Raw genomic sequence first — 20,540 nt, forward strand, 5'->3', positions numbered from 1 at the left:
CTTTTCTAGGTCCTTCTTGTGTGGCCCTGGGCAGGTGACTTAACTCAGCGCATCCTTTTCCGAGCCTGTAAAATGGATACGCTGTTGCGCAGGGTTGTGATAAGGACCCACGAGTTAACCTTATGGAATTGTCACGAGGATTCAGCGAGTTATCTTACAAGGCGGTTATAAGGATGAGCTGAGCTACTGCGTTAAAGTACCCAGCACCGCGGCTGGAAGGTGGTAAAACCAGTATAGGCATTATAGGTGCTGGGACTTATGCTGTCTTAATATCTCAAAGAATGTGGACTGTTTATCTTTGTGTCTGATTTTTGTTTTGTCTTGTGTCTCCTGCCTGAAAATGATTTCCTTGCTGCTAATACAGGCGGTGATGTAAGTAGCTCTTATCTCACGTTGGAGTGAGGCACCGCTGTCTTCTCTGGGCCGTGTCCCTCTGCAAAGCCTTGAGGGGTAGGGGAGAGAGCATGGGCAGCATGTTTATTTCCAAACACAGGAGGAGCTGGTGCACAGGCAGCACTGTGCAAATCTTACTTTTCCAAAAAAGTTTTCATAATCGAAAGTAAGTTTTTTTAAACAGAATCAACATTTATTCCAATATTCTAGAAACCAGTGCAGTACGCTTTAAATATTTTTCTTCCATCTCTTTTTTCAATCAGGGCAGTTGAGCACAAATTGGCAAGTTGAGCAAATTTAAAGCAGTCCCGTGGAGGTGAAAGGAGAGCTTTAGTTCGGGAAGGCAGTTAGAAAGGCGCCGCCAGTGCCCTGGTGTGCTACGGAAAGGCCTGTGCCTGTGTGCATGCGTGTGTGCATGCGTGTGTGTGTGTGCGTGTGTGCGTGCGTGCGCGCGTGCGCACTCAGGGGTGGCGCAGGTGGAGGGCGGGACCAAGAGGAGACAGAGACTCCTCCGCAGTGGGGTGTGCTGTCATTGGTGAGGGGGACCCGCCATGTCCTCCTCTTTCTCCACTCCCACTTCCACAGCTGCATATCTATGGCTTGAAATCAGTGGTGACAGAAGCGTCTCCGCCTCCAAAATCTCCATACACAAGCCAGCGCCTATACTTTCTCTGGGCACTGTGGATCAAACTCAGAATTTTGCATTTGAGGAACTGTTAACCAAACAGAGAGTTTGGAAAGGAGGCCCAGTCGTGTTCAGAACTGGTTGAGGCTGAAGTATCAGCAGGGCCAGTGACAGCGTGGCACGTTTCATCTCTGAGCTCCAGTCACACTGCCTTTAGGGGTGTGTATGACATTGCTCCTGAGTTGAAACAAAAATGTGACGTCTTTTGGAAGACACCTGCTTTGCATTATGTGTGTAATTTTATTGCAGAAATGCCAAAAACACCACTGTTTTGCTCAGTAAAATTTTCACAATCATAGTAGTTTTTTATGGGTCCAGGATAATTAAATAATTCTGCCAAGAATCCACGCACTGATGAGTCCCTGTATTTGGGGGAGCTCTGGAGAACCGTACGGCCAGGGGAAAGAAGAGTGAGGCTGTGGGATTTCAGTAAGAGGAGTCCGTTTCCTTTAATAGTCTCTTTAAAATTGGGACAATTTAGCTATTCAGAAGACAGTCATGAAATTAGCTATGAAACATCAATAGCATTCAGTCCCTAGTGTGGCATTAGGTGTAGAGCGACGGGAGGGACTGAACCCTAGTCAGTGACACTGTGCATTACGGAACAGTATCACTGCATGATTCCAGTTTCATAGCTTAAGAATCCCACACCTCTGCACGAACAGGGTGAAGGGGTAAGATACTGAACAGAGACTGCTGTATGGTTTACTCCTGTTGTTGCGTAACTACTTTTATCAAAGTCAGAAAAAGTGTCCCGATCCCAGGAGGAAAGCAGCGGTGGTAACCAGACAATGCTTTTCATCTTTACAGGGTGTCCCTGGAGCAAAGGGAGAGCGAGGCGAACGAGTAAGTGTGCAGCTGCCCTTGGCTCCTGCAGCTGGCCGCAGAGAGCCCCGTAGCTAAGAGCTGTCACTTCCCACTGAGTGCAGCCCCCTCCCCTGCTTCCCACCTCCCCTGGAGAAGCCCCTGAGGGTGAGGCGGGGTGGGGTGGGTGGGAGAGACCTTTTCCAGTTGTGTATCTGTAACCACCCAGCTCCATGACCCTGGTTCAGTTCTTTAAGGGGAAAAAAGGGAGGATCAAACTCATCTCCCCACAAAGCGGATTTGACAGGAAATCTATGTAATGGATGTGAAAGGCTTTCAGAAACAGAACAAAGCAAAACAAAAAACAAAAACCCGCCCCCCAGCTTTACGCACATGCCAAGGAGTAGCGCAGGATTCCTACTTTTCCAGATGGCCCAGTGTTGGCACTCTGGAAGACAAGGCAGATGTGGGATCAGAGAAATGGCCCCCAACTTGAATCAGTTCATTTCAGGGGCCGCGCTCTCCTTCGGAAGTCGTGCAGCCTCGGAGTAACAGCACGATTGGCTGGAGTAGACTCAGCACTGGCTTTAGCCTCACTGCTCACTTCTGTGTAAAGTTGGGCAGTGTGTTAATCCTGATCAGCTACGAAACAGGTTTAGCATCTTTCCTCTGAATTGTGATTTGCATTAAAGGAGCCATTGCTTGAGGAAGTGACGTATTGTGTAAGCTCTAAAGAAATGTCGATAAGACTTTAAAAATATATTGATTTATTTCGAAACTTAGTATCTTTTGAATCTGAGGCCAGAAGTGTTTCCTTGCGCTTTTTACCCTCGTACGACTGTTAGGATGGTGAGCCTAAGCACAGACTGCCGCCCCTCTGCACACCGTGCTCTCTGTCCCTGCTGCTCGGGGCCTGGAGCCCTGTGGGGCATTGGGCCAAGATGGCCACACCCAGAAGCCCTAGCAGTGCCTGTGTGTGGCTGTGCTGAAGCCTTGCTTTCTCTCACCAGGGTGACCTGCAGTCTCAAGCCATGGTGAGGGCAGTGGCGCGGCAAGTGTGTGAGCAGCTCATCCAAAGTGAGTGCACAGAGGATACCACGGTCTTGTTCAATGGGGGTGGGCCTTCCCCATCGCCATAGCAACCAAGGCAGTCCCGCTTACCTTCATCTTGGTGCAGCTTTACAAATGCCAGCCCTGCTCCACCCAAGGAGCCTTGCGGATTATACATCGGCGGTGAAGCCGCCAAAGCCGTGTCCTTTGTCAAGGGCTGCCCCTGTGGATGTGACTTGCCTGTCTGCAGTCACACTGCTTCCTTCCTTTCTGTGCAAGAGGACAGGCTTTTTGCTCAAGTACTCAGGGCCAGAAGGCTGCCAGGCTGCATCCTCCGGGCCTCCGTTCAGCAGGCTGCCCCGCGCTGTTTGTTTCTAGTGGCTCAGAAGACTTAAGCTGCATCTCCCTTGAGTCCCTTCACATGGGTTGTCTTCAGTAGCCCAAGGGCCTTGCCTTGAGTCCTTAGGTTTTACACACACACACACACACACACACACACACACATACACGGAGTGACAGGGTTGGTGTGACAGTAGGTGTGCCAGAAATCACACCAGAACACGCTTGATACCATGCCTGTCCCATTTCTTCATTTTAAACTTGAAGTTTCAGCCTGTGCTGAGTGTCAGCGACTGATCTGGCCTGTTCACACTACACTCTCCTTTTGCCCATTTGCTCTGCCCAAGGACTTCTATTTGGTCTCAGTAATCTACCCCGAGGGCTCCTAGGGTGGGCCTTCTCTTTTCCAGTTCAATGGGAGTGGGCCTTCCAGCACCATAGCAACCAAGGCGATCCCTCTAGCTTCATCTCGGTGCAGTTCCCGGTTCCGGACCTGAGGCTGGATACACACAAAATCCTCATCTCCACTCCCCCAGCTCCGGCCTCCCTCCTGCCCGTCTCCCCGCCCTGCCTCCCCTCCAGCTCTGGGCTGACATTCTCAGAGTGCTCACCTCATCAGCTCAGGGGCAGGGCCGTTTAATCCAGGGAAGCTGGCCAGTTAGGCCAGAGGAGCCCCGCAGGTGTCCAGGCAGAGGCAAGTGGCCAGGTGCAGAATTCCCCCTGCTGCAAACCAGATGTCTCTGGGGAGGTGTGCACTCGGGTCCTCAGAGGCTCAGAGCTCTCATTAAGACAGAAGTGTCAGAGCAAACAGTGGACACAGCCATCTTGCTCCTTGTATTTCCCCTTTAATTTTATATTATAATGCTCTAATTAAGCATGTATAGGAAAGAACATCTGCCAATGAAATGAAACCTAATTAAATGAAAAGTTCAATGCCAAAATAAATAGGGTCTTTAGAAATCATACACTGTAAGAGGAAACCGAAGTTCAGTTGCTCTGGGTATAGAACGCGCCCAAAGCTAATTTACACCCTCAGTTAATTTGTAGGCTTCTCGGTTCAGTGTGCGGTGTGCATGGGTAGCTGCCCAATCAGCATCTTCCTACCAAGCGGTGCCTCAGTTTCCCTGGCTCTTTGTTCTATTCCTTAAGCCCCCTTGGTTTATCGCTTAGTACAGCTCCTTACAAGCCCAGTGAGCTGGTGGAATTACACTGAGTTCTGTGGGAAACCGTGCAAGGCCCGAGTGACGACAGCTGGCAGCGTGACAGAGAACAGCCCCTTGTCAGAGGAGGAAGCTGAAAAACCCTGCAGAAATGTCTCACCTGCCTGGCCATGGGCTGCCTGAGACCAGCCCTGTCATCGAAGAGGGTCCCTAGCCACGTCACGGTCCAAGGCTTGAGGAAAAAGGCTTTGTGTGTAGTCTTCAGATGTTCCTCAAAGCATGGTTACTCTCTTTTACTTAGGTTGAAATGTGAGCGAAAGGATACATAATAGTCCCCTAGAAAATTCACGTATGTAAGAAAGTCTCATCTGCACTCAAGCTGGGGAGGTGACACCTTCTGGTCCCAAGGGCTTTCTAATTCCATCCTGATGACTAAAACACACCCTCCATGATGGAACTGGGGTAAGGAGTTGAGGAAAGAGCTCCAGATTTTTCTATTTCAGAGAGTTGGCGGGAATTTCTGCAGCTGGACCCCAAGCACTGTTGGGGGCCCGGAAAGAAAAGGTCTGGCAGGAGGAAGGCGGCTGAGCAGAGGGAGGAGCGGCTTAGCAAGTCAGAACAGAGCCGGAGAACGTGGGGAGTGGCTTTGCTGGAGAGAAGGCTGAAGGCTGGGGTGAGGGGTCAGATAAATGTTGGGGTGCAGATGAAATTTATGACTTCTGCTCAGTGATGTTGATTACGACGGGACGTGAGCCATGGAATTCCAAGCCCATGCGAGGGGCCTTGAGTGTACTCCAGGGGTAATCTCATCCAAAGGGAAGTGTAAAGCCCGAACGTGGAGACCAGCCTATTTCAGAGGGGCGTGCTCTTCGCCCGCTGAACACGTGACGGAGTGGCCGGGAGCCCTAAGCAACGACACCCCCATCCTCCCGGGTCTGTGAGTGTTCACCCAATGCTACCCCTGTGCTTCTTGCCACAGGTCACATGGCCAGGTACACAGCCATCCTCAACCAGATCCCCAGCCACTCCTCATCCACCCGGACCATCCAGGGGCCCCCTGGGGAGCCCGGGAGGCCCGGCTCACCCGGAACCCCTGGCGAACAAGGACCCCCTGGTGCCCCTGGCTTCCCTGGAAACACAGGCTTGCCGGGCACCCCAGGAGATCGAGGTAAGTCAGGCGCCACTCCTCCGGTGGGTGAGAAGTGGACCGGCCCGGGGGTCCTGCTTCGAAGTGCAGGCAGCAGGAATAACGCCCCGAGTGACTCTCCCCACCAACTCCTCAGGATCTTGCTAATTACTCCCCAGACCCCAGATCCCAAAGAAGACTGAGCTAGACACAAAGTGTTTATCAAGCGCCACGTCTGCTTGGATCACAGAGGAAGTTAGGGGCTCTCCCAACTCTCCTCTATTTTTAAAAGGTGCCGCTCCGGTTTGAAGAATTAGAAAACGATGCCTCTCCCTGGGGATACCGACATCACACGTATGCCACGGCGTGCAGAGAGCTCGGTCCTTGTGTAGAGCTGGTGCTTTTTTGTGCGGTGCTCACATGGGCAACGGTCAGTGGCAATCCTCAGAACAGCCACGAGTCATAGCAACATATGATGCCCAAGATCCCCACAGGGACTACAGAGCTGCGAACTTCCCCTTAAAAGGAAGCCATCTTACTGTGGATGGCTGATCACCCTATCGTGTGGGACAACATGTATTTAACAGTGCAGTGTTTTGTCTTTGCTACTAAAGGATTGTGTAGCACAATGATAAGACCCCTTTGATTGGTTTTCACCAAGTTTCAATAGTTTCAAGATCTCTCATTCAAGAGAGAAAGGAGAGAGAGAGAGAGAGAGAGAGAGAGAGAGGGAAGGAGGGAGAGAGGGAGGGAGGGAGAGCTCTCCTTCCAGAAGCACAGAAAAGAGAAGCGGGAAGTGGAGATGGCATAGTCACCGTGAAGGAAGTGACAGGGAAAAGAGACGAGGACTGAGGGGTGATGGAAGGGTCCCTAAGACACAGTGTCTGGAACGCAGGTCTGGGACAAAGCCAACTGTCACCTGTCTGCTTTGTGATTATGCACTTTTGTGAGCTGGAGGAGACCTGATCTTGCTATAAAATTAGGAAGTAACGTGCAGATTCCCACAGCCGTATTTCATCCTCCTCCCTGACCCAAAGCAGCAGGAATCGTGCCCTCTGCCTCTGCGCTTCTCTATATGTTGTCCCTCCATTTGGAAATGAGCTTTGTTTCCCTTGTCTCATAAACAAACTATTCTTCATTGAAGGCTCTGCTTGCCCCTGTCCTGCACAGAGCTTTCACGGGTCACCTCGGATCACAGACACCCCACCCAACACCCCGTCTCCCTGGGTGCCCTCCAGGCCTCAGTAGCAGCAAGGTCAGGGAGCAGGCGGGTGGAGCTGCCTAGCCCTGCCCGGCCCTCACTGGTGGCTCTGTGATTCGATCGTCATCCAGGTGTGACTTTTCCTTCTGAAGGTTTTCCATGTGTCAGGGCACAAAATCAGCAGACCTAGAGAAGGCACTGTTCCTCAGCAACACACAGATGTCCTTCCGGCAGCCTAGAAGGAGGCCCCCTCTGTCCCCAGGGCACTGGGAGTAGAGAAATTTTGACTCAGGAAGCAGAGAGCACGGCCTGGGGCCCTCGCCACCAGACCCAGGTCATCTATGTTCTCTTTGGAAGTCCTAGCACTGATCTTGCCACACTGAGTCTTTCCTGACCCCACAAGATGAACTGAGAAACTGTGCAGGCACTGTTCGTCACCGTGGAACTCTCCCGGGGAGGCAAATGTTCTCACAGCATGGTGGCTGCTTTCCTTGGAGCCAATGCTGAGAGCGAGAGGAGGATCTCACAATTCCTTTTGGGACCTGGTGTCAGCAGTACAGGATTTTCCTTTCACTATGCTGTGTGTGTCAGAAGTGAGTCAGTAAGCAAAGCCCACATGCAAGTACAGGAGACCCGGGCTGTTTGTCTCAGGGGAAGGTTTATCAAAGAGCTTCTGAGTATTTATTTCAGGCAACGTCTCCTCTAAATCAAACCCAGGCCATCTGCAGTGCCAGCAGGATGACATTTTTGTCCATTACAATGCCCCTCTGTCCTGTGACTCTAGGACACTGAAGAATGAGGGGATTTGGGAAGGGACAGCCCACTCTGTGTCTGCCTGTTTTCATCCCTTATATGTGTTTTAAAATAAGGTAAGATGCAGGTTTAAAAACCCCCAAAGGAGTAGTACATACAGGAAAAATGTTTTTGTAGAATTTAGTGTCTTTTATGTTCCTGTTTCTGGTATTATTATACTCAGGAAGAAAGCATCCCCCAAACACCAAAAAGGATTAGCAAAGTTCATTGATAAGTTTAAATTAGGTTAAGCGACGTCTTCACTCTGTAATTAGCAGAATGTGACCTTGTTACAATAACAACAAGCTATAACTGGTATGTATAAAAACCTTTTTGACATGGAAGGTAATATGATTTCCATAGTTTAAAAAATTCAGAACCTTAGGAAAGTCTCTAGAGTAGGTCTGTATAAATATGTGATAAATTAATACATGACTAGTCTGCACTTCGTTAGTGTGTGACATATATCATTTAGTATGTTCTTGAACTGACCTCTAATGATTTCACTTCTGTTAATCCTATCTTCCTAACAAAGCTATATTCTTCCCAAAGACCACATTTACTGTAACTTTTCCTTTTATTCCTCATAATACCTGAAATACAACCATTACCTCATGCATCAGAGGAGATTTATGGTGCTGATTACCTCTTGGCCGGCTTCTTGAATTCCATTCCTCATTCCCCCATTACCAGAATAGAAACCAAAGCTCACGTGGCTACAGCACGTCCATCCTATGCCATTGTGCTAATAAGAACTGTTGCCAAGTTAACAGTGTAAGTCATCATTGTGTTATAAATCTAGCCCGAAAATCTGGGTGAGACTTTAAGTAGGGGATTTGGTTTTATTGGAAGACAGGATAGAAGGGGAGAGAGAAATAGAGACAGAAACAGACTCCTTCCTTCCTTTTTTCCTCTCTTCTTTTCTTTTCTTTCTTTTTTTCCCCTTTCTTTCTTTCTCAGTACTGGGAATCGAACCAAGGACCATTGCATTGACCTATATCCTAAATCTTTTTTATTTTGAGTTAAGGTCTCACTAAGTCAATAAATTGCTAAGTTCCAACTTGCAGTCCTTCTGCCTCAGCCACCTAGAATCTGGAATTACAGTTATGTACCACCATTCCTGCCTGAGACTTTTTTTTTTATTAAAGAAGCATAACTGGGCATGGTGGTGCATATCTGTAATCCTAGGAAGCTGAGCCAGGAACATCACAAGTTGGAGCCTGGACACTTAATAAAGTTTTGTCAAAAGAAAGAAAGCAAGAAAGAAAAGAGAGATAGACAAAGAAAGATAAAGAAAAAGAAAGAAAGAAAGAAAGAAAGAAAGAAAGAAAGAAAGAAAGAAAGAAAGGAAGAAAGAAAGAAAGAACATACTTTTCTAATTTTGGAATTTCCAGCCCTTGAACATAGACAAGTGCACTAGAAATATAACATGGACTGGTTTATGTGATAAAATTAAAGCTGTTTATATTAGCTAGGTTAAAATACTTTCAGTGAGGTTTTTTTTTGTTTTTTTGTTTTTTTTTGGTTTTTCTCCGGTACCGTGAACTCACGACCTTGCACTTGCGAGGCAGGCGCTTTGCCGCTGAGCTAAATCCCCAGCCCCTTCAGTGAGTTTTTTGACATGACTTTCAAATCAATAAATATATGATAATAAATTAACCAAAATGCATTTTTAAAGCTGGGCAAAGACATATAGATAGAAGCTACAGGTATTAATCTTTTCCATTTTCATTTGTTCTGGATTTTATTTTGGCATTAAATTATGAGATGAATATAACAAAGTAGTTTAACTTCTCTAAAGCTCTTTGAAAGTTTGGGAAAACCCAGTGGGGGGGGGACCCTTGGGGTAAGATGTGCTTCTTTATTAAAGGGTCCTGTTCACTGGGACATTTCTGCTCAGACCCTGGACCTTTTCCCTGTACCTTGACCCACCTCCCTTCCCTCCCAAAGTGGAGCACATGCTATCCTTTCCTGTTCTGTGAAGAGTGAAGACTAAGCTGTCATTTCAATATTTTTCATTGGCTGACCTGAATTTTTTTTTTAAACCATAGAAATCAGCTCATTTTCCCATTAATTTTGAATAGCATAATTTTCTTAATCAGTGTTATAGATATCTAATGGGATTTAAAGGCAGTAATATATTTATATACAAAGGAGTACTACTCTATCATAAAGAAGGAGAGACTTGAGTTATTTGTGGGAAAAATGGATGCACCTTCAGACCATCATGTTATATGAGATAAATCAGATGCACAAGCTTCTATATTGCATGGTTTCTAATAAATAAAGAGAAAAATGAAATAAAGATAGATAATAGGAAACAGAGAGAGAGAGATCTTTCGCAAATGGAAAGGGGGCCAAGAGATGGAGGGAGGGGAAGGGAAGGGGAAGTAGAAGGAATTCAGGGCGGGTGCCTGTGACCTCTGCAGCCCCTCTCCCCTCTCCTCTGTCGCCTGCTCCTCCTCCTCCCTGCCCACACATCAGCGAGTCTGTGCAGAAAACGTCTGGGCTCCTCTGCCTGCAGCCTCCGGCCAGATGGAAGCTGGTGGGAAACCGGAAGCGCAGGCCTGGCCCGGGGTCTGGGGAGCTGTTCCTCCCTGGCCCACTTCCGGCCCTGCAGCGCCCTGCTTCCGCTTTGCAGTGGAAGCCGGCCCTTCCGGCCACGCTCTAACTAACCTGCGGCTTTGTGCGCCCAGCCGAGGCAGGTCCAGCTTTTGTGGGACAGGAAGCTCAGCAGCTCGGGGTCCTCCTTGCGGAAGCCGGTGAAGTGCAAAGGGCCACGGGCGCCTCACCTTCTCCCTGGCCAGCGCCCCTCCCGGCCGCCCTCCCCAGGCCGCCCTGCTCGGTCATTTCCGCCGATGGCCCCTGGACACGTCCTGTGGTGCCAACAGCTTGGAAACCCCGCGGGGCTCCCCCGGTCGGACGCCCGATGCGGCTCCTTCTGTCCTGGCCGCCCTGCCCGCCGCAAGCACGGCTCGTTCCTGACCCTGCTCTTCCCCATCTCCTTGCGCCTGAGCAGGATCAGCCGCCCGCAGGCCTGGAGAGAGATCGAAGGGCACCAAGGAGGGAAAAGCCGGAGTACTGCTCCTCTCCATCCCGCGCCTCCTCTGCCGATCAGCGAGGGCTGCAGCCCTGGGCTCCTGCTTGGACCGAAGTGCCCTGTCCACTTCTAGGCCCTGCCAGAACTCCCTGGACTTCTAGCTGCAGTCACCCCGGTTATTCCCATTGTTCACACACTCCCTAGGTGACCTGCTTTCCTGCCCTTGCTCATTTGCAGGTTGCATTTTTATTTGGCTCCGAATTCCTCTGTCACTCTGGTGATGGAGTTGCTGTGTGAAGTCCTCCGGCTGCAGGAGCTAGAGGCTCTGTTTCCCTCCCTAAGCCCTGAACTGTAAAGCCGGGCATAGATGGCCGGTTGCTGATACAGGAAAGGCACTCGGTTTATTTACACTTAAAACAACCGCGTTCTCAGCTCTGGCCACCCAAGCACAAGCATGGGTTCCCACAGGCCAGCGCTCATCCTGCAGACGAGTGTGGGGAAACAGCAGACCTTGGCAAAGTGCATGGAATACTTGCTGAACTGAGCCCCATCCGGCTGCCTTCGGTGGCTAGGTACTAAGTGCTTCCCAGCCAGTGGGCACTGGAGTATACACTGAGTGAGGAACACTCGCCTTGCAGTTAGCTAGCTCGTCGCCAGCATATCCCAGGCAGCAGACAAATACAGCATAGCTGAACTCTTGCGCCCCAGACTCGAGTTTCAGTTGCAATGGCAGCACGATGGGCCTGGCCTGTCGCCTGGGCAGGGATCCCGGGTGCTGCTCGGAAGGCCTGGGGTCAGGGCGAAGTGACTGGCTAGGTGGAGCAGAGCTGGTGTGGCCTGGGGCCCAAGGCAGGACATAAGTCTCCCTGCTCCAAGGCCAACAGGCCAAAGAAAGCAGGAAACGAACGAGGAAAGTCCGGGCCAGGGCATACAGCTGGGGCAAGCAAGATGAGCCCTCTGCAAACGAACCCCCACTCAGGCTCAAAGCAGAGGGCGAGTGGGTCAGTGCATGAAGAAGCTGTGGAAACGTGATAAGCACAGGCAGATGCCGCGTGTGGAGGCCCAGAGGAGGAGCAGGCTGGTGTGTACAGGTGTGCGGGCAGCTCAGGAAACAAGGCCAGCCTGTGTGTGCGTGCAGTAAGGCAGTGCTGAGGCACAGCTGCGGCCGGAAGTGTGTGGTTTTGTAGCCAGGGACAGGTGGCTCGGCCTCCCTGGGTCACACCTCTCCAGCAGGGCTATAGCAGCGCCTGCCCCCTCAGTTCTTCTAGGCCTAGGGGAGGGATCTGTGGGCATACCTGATGCCCTGCAGCCCACAGCTCTGCTCTGTCAAAGTCTGTGATCCAACTTTGCCTTTCATTCATTTATCCATGTGTTTGACAGATACTTCTTTTTTCCTAAATTTTCATTTTTATTGGTCCATGATTGTGGTGCATAAAAATTATATTCCTTGTGGGAGTCGGTCCATTACAGAACACTTCTTGATTCTTTTACATCCCTTCCTTCTCATTCCCGCTCTCATCTCTTGACCCCTGCCCACTTGAGAAAGGTCTGTCTCCTAGTTCTCAACTATCTTTTTATTTACCCTTAATTTATACTCCAGGGTTATCACATAGGAAAAATGATGCCATATTTAAGCTGTGTGTCTGATTTATTTCATGTAACAGTTTGGTTTCAAGGTCATCCATTTTCCTATAAATGATTCACGTTTATCCATCTTTATGGCAGAGTAGTACTCTATCGTGTAAGTACCGCATTTTCTTTGTCTGTTCACCGGTTGATGGACAGAGGCTGCTTTCCAGACTTGGTTCTTCTGAGTTGTGTTGCTATGAATATGGATATGCCTGGGGCACTGTGATACAGTGTCTGAGACACTTAGAAGGGAGATAGCTGGGTCAAACAGAACCCCTAGTTTTAGTTTTTCAAGGAATCTCCATACTGGTCTCCATAATGGCTGTACTAGTTTACACTCCCACCGACAGTGTAGTGACTGACACTAGGGATACAAAGAACAACAGATCTTGGCTACTATGGCCCCAAACAAGGAGATATTGGAGGGTCACAATTAGATTAGTAGTGAAGAACTAGATGGTGTGAAATGGCTTTTGATGAAACTCAAGAATGGATGCATTTAATAAATACGCCTCTCTTGTGGGGAATGTTGGTGATGGAGAGTGTGTGTGTGCATGAGGTGTGCGGAAAGTGGACAGTGGAAAGGTCACTGGCACCCGTCTCTGCTAACCCAATCAATTCCAGCACCAGCAACTCCACCCTGGGACCTCAAAAACAAGATTAATGATCGCAATGACTGGGCTGAAGAAGGGCTAAATGCCCAGGCTTGTGCCCTGAGATGTCTTAGAGAGTATATGCCCACAGATACAGGGTATGCCCACAGGTCCCTCCCCTAGGTCTAGAAGAACCGAGGGGGCAGGTGCTGCTAGAGCCCTGCCGGAGAGGTGTGACCCAGGGAGGCCGAGCCACCTGTCCCTGACTACAAAACCACACACTCCCGGCAGCAGCTGTGCCTCAGCACTACCTTACTGCACGCACACACAGGCTGGCCTTGTTTCCTGAGCTGTCCGCTCACCTATACACACCAGCCTGCTCATCCTCTGGGCCTCCACACGCGGTGACACTTGGGAAGCTCTATTTCTGACTTTTAATCTGGACCTACAAAGCACATAAACATCACGCCCAGGTCTATTTTTACAGCTTGGAAGTATAAGCTTGGCTTCTCATCTCCATCCTTATAATTTCTAGCATTTTTTCAATACCCCCCCAGAAGCAGCCAATTTCAGTTATATGGACCTAAGTAGTTGTTCATTGTGAGAACCACATGTACCCGTATGGACACACATGGGCAAAGATTCATACGCTAGCCTGTCTGTAGTTTGGCATAATAACTTCAAGGACAATAAAATCCCAAGTTCCCTCTTAATTTCTAATTGCCTCTTTAGACTTCCTTTCTTCTTTTCTAGGACATTTTCAAGGGCTAAAATATTTTTGGAAGCTCTCCATTACTTACCTGGACTAATGTCACGGATTGTATCAAATTCCACTTGTTTTTCTGTATAGAGCTAGAAAATTAAGGCAGCGAGATTATCTGCTTGTGATCTTCTTTGCTTTCCTATGAAGAAACAGAGGACAGCTCAGGACACTGTGGAGCTCTTCCAAGAGCGCTTTCCTGGATGTCCCTCAGCCCGATTTTCCTGCTCTGCACAATCAAGATGACCCTGAGGAGGCCCTGAGGCCCTGAGTCACCGTGGTTAATCAGGAGCAGCTTGCTGTTAGTCATCTGTATATTTTACCGTGTTCTGATTCTTCCAAAATCAGTAACGCCAATTCTCACACAGGAAGGGCCATTTTTGCGAAATTCCCAGCTGCACATTAGGGTGCAAGCCTTGACTGACAAGTCAGGGAGCACCCAGCAGCTAAACCAAACCGGGCCGCCCCTTCCTACAGGAGCACGCAGCACACTTCCCCAGGGCGCTTCTGGTCTGAATGCCGCGCTGGGCAGTGCAGGGCTCGGTGGTTGCTCCTCAGAGGTGACTGTGAGCTGAACTCGAGGAACGTGGTACTTTTATGCTCAAGGAACAATTTTATTGAACAGAATCTTAAATCACCTCTCAGGCTGGCTGCTTTCATTTATTTACATTCTCTGCTAGGCTCTGCCCCTTGGACATAATTTCTCAGTGGGTGAAACGCAGAGAAGAGGCAGCTCTGCGTTCTGCTCTGCTCCTGAAAAGCGGAGGGCAGAGACCTTCCGGGAGGGGAGCCAGGGTGCTGGGTCCGGTCGCGCACCCTCCTGACTTCAGGGAGGCTGGGGCCCTCCTGTGCCAGGGCCTGTTTGGAAGATGAGGTGCTCTGGGCGACGTCCCTTTGCTTTTGCTTGCGAAATGTATAGCTTGTTAATGGCACCATGCATTGTTTGGAAGAAACAGTCTCCTCCGTGGAAAAGAAACTCAAATAGGTTGAGATTTTTATGGGGCAGACACAGCCAAATCAAACACAGGCTTTCCTGGCGCTTCCAAGTTTTTAATGGAAATTCATGCTCTTCAGAAGTTTGCTGCCTAATTATAATTCATGCCATGTTCAGATCCATTACAGGGTGGACCAAAGGGAAAATGTTAGACAGGTCTACTTGTGATTCCCATGGTGCTATCCGTGGAGCGCCAGCCGCGCACGTCTTGGGGCCTGGTGCCCTCGGAGCCAGGCCAGCCCCAGGCCTCAGCAGGAAGGGGAAAGAGAGCATTTGCTGTACAGTAACTGCAGGTTGCACACTCTGATGCAGAACCAGACTTCTGCAAGGATTGTGCATGAGCTACCAGCATCAGAATTTAATAACAAAGTCCTGCGGTCCCCATAACCTTAAACCAGCCCGCCTCATTGTGGTCATCAGGGGTACTTTGAAAACCTGAAAGATAGAGCTACATACCAAGATTACTTTTAAAGACAACTTACCTTTTTTCTCCTTCCTCCTCCCCTCCCTCCTGTCCTTCCTTCCTTTCTTCTTTGCTCCCTTCCTTCCTCTCTCCTCTTTCCCTCTCTCTTCTCTTTTTTCTTCCTTGCTTTTTTGGAAACAGGTCTAACTGGTCTCAAGGGAGAGAAAGGAAATCCAGGTGTTGGAACTCAAGGTCCAAGAGGCCCCCCTGGACCAGCAGGTAAATCTTTCTACCTAATGAAAAACTGCAAGATGGGAATCTTTATACTCACCGGCTGTCACAGGTGAGGAAAATGGCCCTATGACATCTTTGTACCTCATTGGATAGGCTACATATCTCATGTGCTCTGTCTGGAGGTTGATGGTGAATAACGACCCTCCGTGGGGAATAACCGGCAAAGACTACAACATAGTCTGTATTCCTTTTGAAGCTGTGACGGAGTAACAAACCCCACACACTTGGAGAATGGGCACAAAGAGGCTTCCTGTCACAGCCACAAAGTTGCACGTGGGCAAAGCAGTTCTCTCCCCTTTTGGACTCTCTGACCTCTGCCAGGGGCCAAGTAGCCTCCAAGAGAAAGAAAAAGAAGGCACCGAGGTCTCCCTTACTAAATACAGTGGCGCGCGACTCGGATTACAGTTCACCGGGCTGGAACTGTCACATGCCCCCAGGCGAGCTAGGAGGGAGACATGAAATCTAGAGAACAGGGAATTAGAGGAGCAACAGCCGCTCCTTACCCAGTGACTTTGTGGGAGTTTTGTGTGCAATGTCTGCTTCTAGAATGGTCCCCGGATGATCAGACATGTGCCACATTATAGTTTGCATTCTGTTGCATATTTACAGCCCAGTCGGAGCCAGTGAATCAAATGTTTTATGGAGTAATGATTTTGCAATCTAACTGTAAGAGATACTCCTCACGCAATAGGACCATTTCTATTCTAAAAACTTCTGTTATTGGACATGGTATGAAGAAAGGACCTTAAATTATGCACTACACCATAAGTGGTTGGTGGGTGAGGCTCGAATGGAACTAAATGTGTTCAGAGCCACCATTCTATTCAAATAGAAGGTGACACTTGGCCCTACTTCTCGCTTCAGTTCGAGTTCAGTAGGTTTATGTCTAGTTGATCAGTGCTTTTTAAACACTGTTGGAACCCTGGACTAAAAATAACAAGCATATAAAACCCAAACCCGAACCTACACACTTCTTAAATTTAAAAATATTTTAATGGTCCTCCCGTTTCCATTCAGCCTAAGATCTCGGTTGATGCAAGAGAGGCTAAAGAAACTTTAGATTAGTGTGTTGGATCCAATTTCAGACTTTGTGTTTCTCTTCCCCAGGATAATGTTTTTCAGTCTCAGACAACTTTATTTTAATCATCTGGAACCATAAGCCAATACTAATTTGCACGAGCCTTCTAACTAGGTTAGGAGGTTGAGACGAGTGTGTTCCTGTGTGTACACATATGCTTGTGCATACAGGTGTGTGCATGCCCATGCATTGAATTCACAAGGAACAGTGCTGGAAAGCCAGAGCTCTAGACAGGGAACAAGGTTTACAGAGAAAAGAATACTTTGCTTCCCAGTTTTCCAAGCTGATTGCAAGCATTGCCCTGCAGGAGAATGTGTGGTTACCGCATGATCCCATGTCCAGGGAATCTAGTTTAGCAAAAAGAACTCAGTGGAGAGAGGCGAGCCGATCACCCTAACGTTTATGTGTCAGATGGCCTCTCCTGAGAATCGGTTTGCTTTGTAGTGGTTTCAAAACTCACCTTCTTCATTTGCCTCTGCTTTCTAGGGCCTTCAGGGGAGAGTCGGCCTGGCAGCCCAGGGCCCCCCGGCTCTCCTGGACCAAGGGGTCCTCCAGGTCACCTGGGGGTACCAGGGCCACAAGGACCTACTGGCCAGCCTGGCTATTGCGACCCGTCATCATGTTCTGCCTATGGCGTGGGAGGTAAGTGCCACCCTCATATGGGCTTTGACCAGTTTTACTATTTCTACCGCAGTGTGGAGGGGATACTCTGAAAAGAGTAATTCTCAGAGGAAGTGGAGCTTGAACCGCTGAGGAAGCGGTGCTTGAACTGCTTGCTGCCTGACGCTCCCCACAGGCATGTGCCGTAAAGTGCAATTACTGTAGAGGCTGCTTCTTTAAACCCTTGCAAGGAAATTCAGGATAACAGCCCAGCTAAACCTTCTTTGCTTGCAAATGGTGATCCACAGAAACTTGGCCTCTGACCTCAGCTCTGGCCATTTAGAGCATATAGTTGGACATTTTGGGGGGCCCTTTCTGTGTTACTACTGGGCTATGGCCAAGACATGTGGAAAATTTACTGTTTAGGGAAGAAGCCTCACAACTTAGAATATTCCCCATAATTAAGCAGGTTCCCGAGGTTTTCTGGGGTGATATCTTCCCCCAAAAGCATGTTAGGTGACCAAGGATAAGCTTAGAAGAAACCGAAGGGGCCATGTTGCCTGCACCTCGTCACTAACTGCTGGTCTGAGACCCTGAAAAATGATGCTTCCTAAAACTGTCTGCTCTCTGCGTGCTCTGCGAAGGGACCCTTTCTGCTGTAGTTATTCAGGAGAGTGGTTCAGAGACGGCCACTTGGCAATGAACTTATTAGTCAATGGATTTAAATGCTCTGCTTCAGGAGAAATTTAACCTTAGTTGCCAGGGGAATTGATAGAAGTTTTGCTGATGTGTTTTTCTCTGTTCGTCTTTTTCCTCCCTGTTCTCTCACATCCCCATCCCTTGTTAAGATCTGATCCCTTACAACGATTACCAGCACTGACGTGGATGTCCTCCACTCTGGACACCTCGGCATGGGCATTTGGCTATGGATACAGAACTGTCCTGTTGACCGCCACGACTAAGCCCCTGCCCCTAACAGCAGGCACTCCTCTTTCCTGCCTCAACTGCTTCCCTGCTTTCCACTTCAGATCTTTTGCCCTTCCTGCTCCAGATGTGCTAGAGTGATGACACTGGGACACAACCAAATCGTGCAGTCAATGACAATATGAGCGACTGCACCGGATCAGCCTGGATGGAGGTGTACAGTTGTACACTGACAGTTTATCCCCAGCCCCCTGTGTGAGGGGTCTGTAATCAGCTGCACGATGCTCTCTCCTCCATCCTGTCCCCACGCAGGCACATGAGTCTTTCTCTGCCTGGTCCCTCTACTGTCCTTTCCTCACCTGGCCTTTTCCCCTATTGTCTCCCAAGGATGGACTTCTAACATGAGATTGATTTTTAAATTTTATTTTTCTTTTTGTAATTCTTCTGCATTTTCAGGGTTTCTTTTGTAAATAAAACACACACTATTTAAGCCCTTGGCTGTGATTCTAGTTTTCTAGCCATTTCTCTAACAGTTGTCCTTTCTTCCTTTTGCTAACCCTGAGACCCGGGAAAGGGGGCAGTGGCCCGGGTGTGGTGGGTCAGGCAGCTGCTGCTTTCTGTGCATGCAGGATATCTCTGTAGCTGATGACCAAAGCTGTGTCTCTGAGGACCCACTGAGGGGAGGATATCAATTCGTGGTCTCTGGGTTCTATCAAGTCCCCACCCCACTTTTCCTCTTTAGCCCCCCATCCAGATCAACCTGAATTCACCCCTGTCCAAGATGAGCAGGAAGCCTTGGAACTGTGGGGCTCTGGGATCTGACAGCCTCCGAGGACATTGGAAGACCAACGGCAAGACCTCTTAAAGAACTTTACCCAAGAAAATGTTGTCACGGGGTTTGTATGCTGGGGAACTCGTGTCTGCAGCCTAAATCTCCTCCTTGGATAGTATTACTACTACTGTGATTATTAACAAAAGTCATATTTTTAAAAATCCCTTTAATCTATGACACCATAGAAATGATTTCCATTTGCTGTTTTCTTCAGAGAAGAGTGCCCAAACAATAATTGGAAAAATAAATTAAACCCTGGAATCTTGTGTAGCAGATGATCTCAAGTTCTAAAATGAACAAGATAGGTATGGCAATGTTGGAGGGAAATGGGCCCCACCAGAAAAAGAATGAGTCAAAGAGAATCACAGATTATACCACCAATCCAACCCTATGGGAATGATTTTGCTGATAAGAAAAAGGATTCAATATCAGTGACACTACCTCTTGCATAATTGATCTGTCCAACTCTGAGATCATGTAGTGGCTGGTTTCACGGGTATCCAAAAATAAGCTCTAGTGTGTAATTTTTCTGGATTTCATAATTTAAAGAGTGGACCTAGCTTCTCAGTGGTTTTTGACTCATGTGAAGTAACGACTTTCCACCAGCTCTGATTTGTCAGGTAGTATGTCCCAGGGCTTGCCTCTCCTTGTCTGCAGGGATTACTTAGTACATGCAGAAAAGTTTTTGAGAACATGTTTCTATTTTCTTTTGTAAGCAAATAAAAATTTAAAACAAAGTATGTGGATTCTTTTTATTGCATTTATGTGGTCTTAGTTGAGTGTCTGCCAATATAACAACAGCTGCCATTCTGTAGGTAAGCGTTCAAATTTGTAGTCACTCACTCACTCACTCATTCATTCATTCATTTGTTCATTCTGAGTGCAGTAGGAAGCATAACAAAAGAAACAGTCAACCTAAGACAGAAAAACAGAATTTTATTATTCACTTATAATCTACCAGGTGGCAAATGCGGTGCAAAAGCAAGAATGCTGCTGAATACATATGTACCGATGGTTCACCAAGGAGCCTTCTGTCTTCTAGTATTAGCTTAAAAACCTCGAAAAGGCAGGGAAGAAACAAAATTGAATCTAATAGACTAGTCCCAAGTCTATACCCCTATGACTCACACAGACACACCCAAAATTGTGATCCACCAATCATCTGGGAAGATCCCACAGACAATCAAATTGACACGCCTCCTTAATTGCCACATCCTACATCTTGTCTACTTAATATCTAAACACATCTGCTTTAACCATATTAACTTCCAGATAAAATAATAGCAAGTACATAATTCTACCTAACATAGTACAAGATCCTGTGTACAACTGGAAACACAGCAATCCCTTCAACAAAGTCTCAACAGTCCCTGCATTTTTCAAAAGTCCAAGTTAAAGTCTTTTCTGAGACTCAGAACAAAGTCTTTAGTGGTGAACCTCTCTAAAAAATTTAAAAAACAAGTTACATAATCCCAAGGTACAATGGCACAGGGTAAACATTCCTATTCCAAAAGAGAAGAATGAGGGATACAAGACTCAGATCAAAGTGAGACCAAAACCCAGTCGGGCAAACATTATGTCCTGTAGCTCCATATCCAGCATCAAGGACACATGCTAGTGAGATGTGAGTTCCAGGGGTCTTGGCTAGCCTCACCCCATGCCCTTACTGGTTGCAGCCCACAGAGCCTCTCTCTTGGGCTGGATCCTCTGCTGTCTTCAGCTTTCCTTGCAAAGGAATGCTCCTGTTCCTGGTATCTTTGACTTCCTGGGTCTCCACTGTGCCTTCAGCTTCATTTCCACAGCTTCACACACTCTCCTCTCAGAGGTTCCTTGCCTGATCTCC

General features: G+C 48.3%; 1 protein-coding gene across 3 annotated transcripts in view; it reads left to right on the top strand.

Moving 5' to 3' along the window:
- The window catches only part of Col14a1 (collagen, type XIV, alpha 1), a 194,521-nt gene extending 175,086 nt beyond the window's left edge, over positions 1-19,435 (top strand). For 2 of the 3 annotated variants that reach the window (XM_013512819.1, XM_005381916.2), the window contains exons 43-48: positions 1,889-1,924; positions 2,893-2,959; positions 5,411-5,599; positions 15,171-15,248; positions 16,828-16,983; positions 18,608-19,435. In XM_013512819.1, coding sequence (XP_013368273.1) covers positions 1,889-1,924; positions 2,893-2,959; positions 5,411-5,599; positions 15,171-15,248; positions 16,828-16,983; positions 18,608-18,687 — 606 coding nt within the window. In that variant the 3' untranslated portion in view covers positions 18,688-19,435. Of the gene's footprint in view, positions 1-1,888; positions 1,925-2,892; positions 2,960-5,410; positions 5,600-15,170; positions 15,249-16,827; positions 16,984-17,789 lie in introns of all 3 variants that reach the window. The other variant, XM_013512820.1, reaches the window with a different exon arrangement.
- The last annotated feature ends 1,105 nt before the right edge of the window (positions 19,436-20,540 follow it).

This window comes from Chinchilla lanigera, unplaced genomic scaffold, assembly GCF_000276665.1.
Source record: "Chinchilla lanigera isolate Chin_1 unplaced genomic scaffold, ChiLan1.0 scaffold00016, whole genome shotgun sequence".
NCBI classification, from domain to species: Eukaryota; Metazoa; Chordata; class Mammalia; order Rodentia; family Chinchillidae; genus Chinchilla; species Chinchilla lanigera.